The 9,288-nt window shown below is 43.3% G+C and overlaps 1 protein-coding gene across 1 annotated transcript; it reads right to left on the bottom strand.

Moving 5' to 3' along the window:
- Positions 1-1,076: 1,076 nt before the first annotated feature.
- Positions 1,077-4,610, bottom strand: LOC139167135 (lebercilin-like protein). Its single transcript, XM_070751556.1, has 3 exons — positions 4,211-4,610; positions 2,178-2,686; positions 1,077-1,277 (listed from the first exon to the last, which is right to left on the bottom strand). Exons 1-3 carry the CDS (start codon positions 4,608-4,610, stop codon positions 1,077-1,079), a joined length of 1,110 nt encoding a protein of 369 aa, XP_070607657.1.
- Between the last annotated feature and the right edge of the window lie 4,678 nt (positions 4,611-9,288).

The following is a 9,288-nucleotide window of genomic DNA, read 5'->3' as shown; positions in this document are numbered from 1 at the left end:
GGGATAGGAGCCACATGAGAGGAAGATGTTAGATAATCTCTTCAGGGGCAAATGCAAGGGGATTGTTTCATGCTTCATGGGACAAGGCAGTGATAAATTACTCGTGTTGAAAAGTTCAGAGTTGTGTGAAGAGATTAGAAATAACTGTCCTTACAAATTCAGCATATGTTGAAAGTATATGAGGGAGGTGGAATTGGGGGAAAATGTGTGTGGCTTTAAATTTGGAGCAAGAAACAGCAATAATACGATCTTTAGTGAGAGTGAATAAACAATTTCAGTGCCACAGCCAAGCGTATATCCCAAATTAAAAAGCTCCAGAAGTCATCAAAATTTGTCAGTCTATACTTGGATTTGATTGAATATGATCTATATAGCACACACATACACTAAAATCTTAAGAAAGGGATTTTGAATTTAGTGAGCTTTCTTAGTAAATATCTCCTTATTCTCCCCTTATCTCTCACTTCTAGAGAGAATGACGAGAGTGAATCTGTTTAATCAGGACCCATGAATAATAGATAACGAGATAAAGAGTTCATATAATGCAGTATTTCAAGGAGAAAATACAGCAAGCATTTGAAATAGTTTTGACATGACAAAGAATTATCATATCTTTATTTAACAATAAAGTATGAAACACTCTGTGCTACCTTTTGGGGAAGAACATGAATCGTTTTTCTCCGCCTGACCTTTACGCATCCGGTGGGCATAAATATTTGTTATGCCGAGTTCCCGTTCTTTCTCCTAAAGAAATGCATTATTAAATTTAAGTTGATAATATAGTTTATTATATTAATGACAGTTCTTTATAGTTCATACATTTCACTGTGTAACTCCCACCAGTATTTCATTTTATTTATCTGTATTTTAAATATTTCCTTACGCATATTTGTACCGTTTTCCCACTCAATTTTCTATCAGTACAGGCCTTGAGTAACAGGTTTAAAAAACACATTATTTTCATATTGGTAGACACATTTCAAATAGTACCTTTTACTAGAAATGTGTGCAAGTGGCTTAACCTGAATTAATACACTTCTCCAATCTACAGTTTAGAGGCTCAGTTCAAATGAGTATTAGTGACTAGCATCTTGGATGCCTTGTGTAGTAAGGCAAATTTTATTTAAGCTTCTAAATACCTTAAGTTTCAGCTTCAGTGACTCCATTTCTCTTTCTAAATTGGCAGTGATTGACTGAGCTTCAGTTGTCTTTGTTTTCTCAACTGCTAACTGGTGTTTAAAAGAGGTAGTTTTCAATGAGAGCTGCTTTTCCAAATCCTAAAAAACATTACAAATAGATCATCGATAATGTTATTCAATATTTGCAATCATATTGAATTAGAAATTAGAGGAAGACAACTGAAATTTTATTAACTGTTTCCAAAACGACGAAAATCCTCAATTATTGAAATGGGAATCGACCTACATTGTGAAATAATAATATCCAAAATAACATGTATAACCAATAATAAGGTCATATGATGCTTACAATTTGTTATGCCGATTAAAGAGAAAAGAAATAGATAGATTTTGTTCAATTATATAATAAAACCAAAATGCTTTATTTTTCCCTTGGTATGATGCCAAATATGGTAGGTTTAGTCAGTATACAGTTTTAAATGTGCTGGCTAGGCTCATATTATCAGAGATGGACTTTTTCATGTGATTAGTGATTCTTTTCAAAATGTGTATGGTTTGCTGATTCCACAGTGGAAGATAGGATAAGCTACACGCCACCTCCATTTGCCTGTCATGCTCCCCCACACACCTGCAATGGCAGAAACCATGTCGGCCTTGCCATTTCCATGTGCGACCCCCCCCCCCCCAGCCCTCCCGCAGTGGCAGAACCCATGCCGGTCTTGTTGTCGTCCTCTTTTATGGGAACTTCTTTGTGAATCCCCTTTGAGGTGCCCATTGTTCTGGTCCTGGAGCCCCCAACACACTCTTGCCTGTCTGCTTTCCAGTCGCCATGGCGCCTGCTACTCACCCTCCCTCGCGTCCTGGTGACATATCTGCTATGGCCAGGGGAGGGTCAGAGGAGGAGAAAAGTTGGCTGTAAATGGGCTGAAGCAGGTGGCTGGGGGCAAAAGAGGTGTGGACAAAGCTTCATGCCTAAGTGTCCTGTTCTGCTCACAGAGCCCTGCTATGAAGTTCTAAGTAATGTACATTGCATGTTACCTGGGTTCTCTTGTCACTAGCTTCCAATTTTTGTGTAAGTAATTTTAATTTACGCTGAAGTTCTCCTCTCTCTTCAAGTTTTTTGTCTTCAGAAACTTTCTTCAAAACCTGCAAGGCATCTTTTGTTTTTAAGAGTTGAACCTCAACATCTCTCAGCTTCTTGGAAGCTCTGCGCTCTTCTTCTTGAGACTTCTGGAGATGTTCTTTTAGAGCCTGCATTTCGTTAGACTGGGTGGTCAAAAGATCGGGCAGATTAATTTCTGCATTTTCGTAATTCCTGATTATTTTCAAATGCTGAGACTGAAGACGCTTAAATGTTTTATTTTCCGTAGCAACGGTCTCCAATTTATTCTGCAGAACAGCTACTTCATTTTTCAGTTGTTTAATTTCATGAGCCTTTGCTGACAATAGACGGCAAGCCGTGTTATTTTTCTCCTGAACATTGATGTTATGGTCAGTACTAGATGTGGTCTTCTGCTGAGGTTTCTTTTTAGGAATTGTTTTACCTCCTGCATGGAAAAAAAATATCAACATAGCATATTAGATTGAGCAAAGCACTTAATTTTACATAATTCTCAGAGTTAAATGCTCAAATATGTATTCAGTGCATACATTCACTCCCTTTTATGTAATATCTTGAGTCAATCTCTAATGCAACTGTTTGTTGATTAACCTATTGTGAAAAATCATACCTGAATTTTCATAATATTAGCTGTTGTAAGACATAACTGCTATACTCACATAATATGCCAAAACAGTATTTTGATAGCTTTAAAATGCAGTGATTGGTCTCATTCATATAGATGGGAGGTTGAACAACTAGCCCCGTGGTACAACTGAAATAATCTGGAATTGAACACACTCAAAACTATAGAAATATTGGTAGACCTTAGGAGAAGTCTGCCCATACTTTTTCCTCTTACAATACTAGACAACACAGTATAAAGATTAGAGACCTTCAAATTTGTAGGTTCTGCCATATTTGAAGACCTAAAATGGTCATCTAACATCAAAACATCATCCAGATAGCATAACAAAGAATGGTCTTTCTGTGCCAACTCAGGAAGCCCAAACTGCCGAAGGAGCTAATGATATAGTTCTACAGAGGAATTATTAAGTCTGTCATCTGCACCTCTATAACTGTCTGATTCGTTCTGCAATCCAACAAGACAGAAACAGACTGCAGAGGATAATCAGAACTGCAGAAAAAAATAATTACTGCCAACTGGTCTTCCATTGAGAACCTGTATACTGCATGAGAACCTGTATACTGCATGAGTAAAAAAGAGAGCTGTGAATATATTTACTGAACCCTTGCATCTTAGACATAAATTGTTTCACCTCCTACTTTAAGAATGATGCTATAGAGCACTGCACACCAAGACAACTAGACACAAGAACAGTTTTCCCCTGAACACCATCACTCTGCTAAACAAATCATTCCCTCACTGTTGTCAAACTATTCACTAAGGCTGCATTACTATTACTATTAGTCTTCTCATGGTTCCTTTCACACATCTCCTCCCACTTATGAATGTATGACTGTAACTTTGCTTGTATATCTATGATTTATATAATAATATTGATTGTTTCCTGATTGCTTATTTGAACCCTATGACAATCATTAAGTGTTGTACCTCGTCATTCATGACAAATGTATCTTTTCTTTTATTTACACTGAGACCATATGCATCAAGACAAATTCCTTCTGTGTCCAATCATACATGACCAATAAAGAATTCTAGTCCAGTCTAGTCTAGTCTATGCTTGGACTTCAACTCTAGAATTCCTCAGCCAGACATGTCTAAAGCAGGATTGCTAGACCTGGACTCTAAGCTTTATATTAAACTGCCCAGACAGACAGATGAACAGTAGAGTCTTTAAAGTATAGAAGTGTCAAGGTAGCTAAGCAAAAGTGCAGTTATAGGACAACTGCTTGATTTTCAGCAAAGGCTTAGCTGTCATTAGTTCAGTTGAAGTCTGCCAATCACCATGAATGCAGCAGTGTTCTGGATAACAAATGGCCTTCTTACCTTTTGTATGGACATCATTTTTCTTTTTCTTATCTGGTAAGATCCACTCCTTAGTTTGTAGTTGCTGGATCCATGAGAGGGTGAAGCTGCCAGGCCCTTCCCTTGGGTAGGTTTGAGGGGAATCTGAGTGAAAACCTTCCCAATTGTCCCAAGAAGTTCCACAAATGCTTTCCTTGCTGCCATTGATAGCTGTTCTTGAAATGTCATCAACCAGTATATCAAACTCAGTTGAATCAGTAAACTGAGCACTTCCAAATTGGCTGGAACATTTGCTAGAGTTACTTTCTTTACTGTTGTTGCTGCTGCTCTTAATAAACTCAGTTGGAGAATCGTTAGAGCTTCCACTTTTTCTGCATTCCTCCTGGAAAGTAGGGTGAAGAACTGCATCACCGGAAGCCATAATTTTAACGCTATATATTATGGCTGAAATTGGAAACAGGTGCCACTATGCCCAGGCAGAGGCTTATGCCAGAGGTCCGTTTATGCACGTTACCCTGTTCTTGCCCTAGAAGTGGCTGTTTAGATCTTTATTACTATGGCAACTAAGGAACCTCTTCTCTTAGCATCATGGGACTTGTAGGGCAAAATTGAATGGAAGGAAAAGATAAAATAACAGATATCATGAAGGAGTTTTCATAATTCCATCATCTCCAGTTTTTTCCTCACTCTAGGTGTTCCATAAATTATCTTTTTCTATTGAGCATAATACTCCTTGATCTGGGGCTATGAAAAAGGACAAGCTTGTTTTCCCTGATCTAATCAAATAGCAAAGAACTTAACCCACAATGTTGGAGCATTTTAGAAATATTATATTTCATGCAGGGCATATACAAAATTCTATGAGGGAAGCCAAAACAAAAAGTATGTAAATATATGCATGCCTACATTAGTGTGGGTTCCACCAAGTTCCAGTTCCCTGTTTATGTGGAAACACCCAGCTCACTGAGAAAAACATAATTTAGGGGTTTGGTTAGAACTGCCACCCTCCTACTACCACAAAAAGATGGCATATACCACAGAACCCTCCTTAAACATCTCCACTGGGCATGCAAGTAGATGAGAAATACCTTTGTTTAGATAATTAAATTTACTTTTTCTTTTTATGGTTGGCCTTATCTTGGCATGTTGGCTGAACTAGCCGTTACTTTTTCAGCAAGCTGTAATTAAACCATGGATCAGAATAAAATATTATCAGGATTGATACTTTGTCTTATGTTTTAACTAGCTTGTATTAAACCATTTTCTAAAATATTCCAAGACTTTCCTACTAATACAATAATTTTTTTAAAAATTGCATTCTTTAGCTTCGAAGTTTATGAAAGAAATATTTTCAGTAATTAAGTGATGTTTATAAGATAGTTATAAATTGTCTGCAAAAAATTAAAAAACAAAACAAAATCTTATTGTAAGTTGCATGTTTTTTTTTTGTTAGTTGCTAAGTCGTTTCCACCCATTGTGACCCGATGGACAATGTTCCTCCAGGCCTTCCTGTCCTCTACCATCCCCCAGAGTCCCTTAAACTCACACCTATTGTTTCTCCCTTCTTCTATTGCCCTCAATCTTTCCCAGCATTAGTCTCTTCTCCAGGGAGTTCTTCCTTCTCATTACATGGCCAAAGTATTTGAGTTTCATCTAAGCTGCATATAATGATGATGATAATGATGATGATGATGATGATGATGATGATGATGATATTATGCTTGGGAACTGCTCGACTTGTATTATTGTAATACGAAATCCAGCATATAAATCATGTTTCTTGTGTATTACTATTTTTTGGGAATAAAATAACAACAACAAAAACAGAGTTGGAAGGGAACTTGGAAGTCTTCTAGTCAAACCCCCTGCTTAGGCAGGAAACCCTACACTACTTCAGACAGGTGATTATTCAAAATCTGCTTAAAATCTTCCGGTGTTGGGGCATTTACAACTTCTGGAGGCAAGCTGTACCACTGATTAACTGTTCTGACTGTCAGGAAATTTCTCCTTAGTTCTAAGACACTTTTCTCCTTGTTTAATTTCCACCCATTGCTTCTTGTTCTACCTTCAGGTGCTTTGGAGAATAGGTTGACTCCTTCCTCTTATAAGAATAATCAGCAGAAACAAAAATGACATGATCAGAAATTAAGAATTGTAAAAGTATTGTTTTATAACTCTATAAAAGTATTATGCTGTTCCATACCTCATGTAATGGACTTCCTTCATGCTCACACTTTCAAAGAATCATGACTTTTAGCCTATTGTTTACTTCTATTGCTTTTAACAGCTTTTACAATTCCAGCTGCTGTGGCCTAGAGGTGGAGCTCTTACATTAGAATCAGGAGGTTGTGAGCCTGATCCTAGGTGGGGGCAGATTTAGGGTCTCCTGCTTAGGCAGGGGGTTAGACTAGATGACCTACAAGATCCCTTTCAAATCTGTTAATCTGTTAACTGCTATGAAAAGATAAAAAAATAAACATGACACATTCATGACGGACATAGCCCGTTGGTGACTCACCCAGCCGGCGGTCGTTGTGGCATGGCCGGGTGAAGGAGGCCGCCATTTTGGGGCGGAGCCTGCGGCCCCACGTCATCACCGGGGGCCGCAGTGACATTTTTGGGGTGTGCTGCGCACCGATTGGCCACCGAGCGAGAGGGAGGCAGCCCTATATAAGGGGCTGCCTCGTGGCGCAGCTCCTCTTCGCCCGGCGTTGTGGGACAAAGCAGCAGCACCCAGAGACGGCGACGCGACGAGGGACAGGAATCTAAAGGCCGAAGAGGACAGCGGACGGCGCAGCCGGAATTCGGCTTCAGAGTTCAGGCTCGTAGTGGGCGGAGGGCTAGTGGTTGGTGCGGAGGCTTCTAGGTGGCCTATTTTTTAAGGGTGGCTGCTGTAATGGCTCGGGGGAATAAAGGAAAGGCGGGAGCCCAGCGGAGGGCAGCGGGGGAGGAGGATGTCGAGCAGGGCACCCCCCCATCGATCCCTGCCGTACGGGGAGGAAGAGGGCCCCCAAGAGGGCTTGGATAGAGGCCCCTGTGTCCAAGCAGGCGAGGAGGCCTAAGGGGGAGGGAAGCTCCAGGGTGGAAGGAGGCCACAGGGGACGGGCGGCAAGCCACAGGGGGCCAACTGCGAGGGCGAAAGGCCGTCGCCAGGGGCACGCCCCATCACGGGGGCCACGTGGAAGGGTTGCTGAGGCCTCGGGACCCGAGAAAGGGGAACCCAGCGGCTCAGAGCTCAGCATATCCGACGAGGAGGCCCCTACCGTGAGGACAGCCAGGAAGGAGGGTGCAGGTGATGACTCACTCTTGGTTTCCACACAATTGTTATCTGCTTTACTCGAGAAACTGGATAAGAGGCCGAGGAAGAGGAGCGGGCCCCAGCAGGAGGGTGCCACGGGCACCACAAGCGCGGAGGAGATGCGGAGCTCCTCAGAATCGGTGGAGCGGCCACAGAAGGAGCGATCGGAGCGTCATGCTAAGAAGAAGCGCAAGAGACAGCGGGTAAGCAGGACAGCTTCCTGCTCTGAGGATGCCGATGACGACTCTTCGCATTGGGGTGAGTGCCCTGTGCCTAAGCATCGGTGGTCCCGTCCAAGGTGGCCACAAGGCAGGCAGCAGGCCGTTAAACGCAAAACACGTAGGGCACACAGGACATGGCGCTCACGCACGGTGGCACAGATGTGGGGGAGAGGACGCAGACGGGAGTTGGCAAAACGGGGCAGAAGGAGGAGGGACACGTCAAGGGATAGCTTTGAGTCGACCGCAACGGAGTCCACTGACCCTTACGAGGGTGATAGTGATAATCCTTTCGCCCCTGGCCTCCCAGACACCCCACTGAGCATGCATATGTCCCAGGCCCTTAAGCGAAAAATATGGCATGGGGCATATGTGGACATCTTTAGTATATTACTACCTGAGAAGTCAAAAAAGGACAAGGAGAAAGATGATAAGAAGGGGTCTGAGGAACCAAAAGACACTAAGATGGATAAGGGGATATTAGCGTGGTCATATGCTTTTTTGGCTTACCATTCAGTGGTAGTAGAGGATCACGTGCACAAGACCCACAAGCTCATACTGTATATGAATTTGATTTTGAAGGTGTACCAGGAGTTTGGGGGTGAGGCCTGGAAACAGTATGACGAGACATTCCGTAGGTTCACCGCACATAATAGGCATTGGCCTTGGGACATGAAGCACAACGATCTATGGCTTCAAGCTACACAGCAAGCGGCTACCCCGGCTAGTGGGCGGACACCCACTGGTCACTTGCTGCTGACACAAGGGAAGGAGGCTACCCTTCCCCGCCCCGCGGTGGGTTCAGGAACCCAGGGCCATACACAACGTAGTGGGTCGGGTTCGTCCTTTCGGAGCACGGCGTACTGTTATGAGTACGGAGCAAGGGGGGCCTGCTCAAGGCCGGTTTGTCACTTTCGCCACGCCTGCGCACTGTGTAACGGTAGGCACCCAACCTCAGCATGTTACAAAGGCAGGGGGGGAGGTGGCAACAAGGAAGCAGGGGGCACCCCCAAAGCCCAGTCAGGAGGAGCTCAGGGTAAGGGGCCCAACCCCCGTTAGGTTGGACAGGTTAATGGACAGACTTACCGGCTATCGACCGAGGAAAGGTGCTGAGTTTTTGATTAAGGGTTTTTCTGAGGGCTTTAGGATACCATATGAGGAGCCTAGGAATGCCTGCCTATCGGATAATTTGAAGTCAGTGGCTGGCATGGGGCATGTGGTACGCGAAAAGATTATAAAGGAGGTGCGGGAGGGCCGGGTGGTGGGCCCCTTTACGGAGTCACCTCTGTCCTCCTTGCGAGTATCCCCCTTGGGGGTGGTGCCCAAGAGAGCGGCCGGGGAGTTCCGGCTCATTCACCATTTGTCCTTCCCCCCAGGTGACTCGGTAAATGACCACATCCCAGAGGAACTGTGCTTAGTGCGCTACACACCCTTTGAGGCGGCAATATCGATGGTTCGAGGGCGTGGAGTGGGGGCCCTGATGGGCAAATGTGATATTAAGTCGGCCTTTCGACTATTACCAATTCACCCCGATGATTTTGACCTCCTGGGTTTCCAGTTTGAGGGGGGCTTCTTCGTAGACA

The sequence above is a fragment of the Erythrolamprus reginae genome, chromosome 4 (assembly GCF_031021105.1).
Source record: "Erythrolamprus reginae isolate rEryReg1 chromosome 4, rEryReg1.hap1, whole genome shotgun sequence".
In the NCBI taxonomy this organism is placed as follows: domain Eukaryota; kingdom Metazoa; phylum Chordata; class Lepidosauria; order Squamata; family Dipsadidae; genus Erythrolamprus; species Erythrolamprus reginae.
This window is presented reverse-complemented; position numbering and strand designations above follow the sequence as displayed.

Bases quoted from the DNA above. Each gene is read 5' to 3' on its own strand.
- LOC139167135 (XM_070751556.1), bottom strand. From the start codon at position 4,610: ATGGCTTCCGGTGATGCAGTTCTTCACCCTACTTTCCAGGAGGAATGC. The intron at 2,687-4,210 runs GTAAGAAGGCCA...TTTTCCATGCAG, and splicing joins AAATGATGTCCATACAAAAG to GAGGTAAAACAATTCCTAAA. The intron at 1,278-2,177 runs GTAACATGCAAT...AATGTTTTTTAG, and splicing joins CTAGTGACAAGAGAACCCAG to GATTTGGAAAAGCAGCTCTC.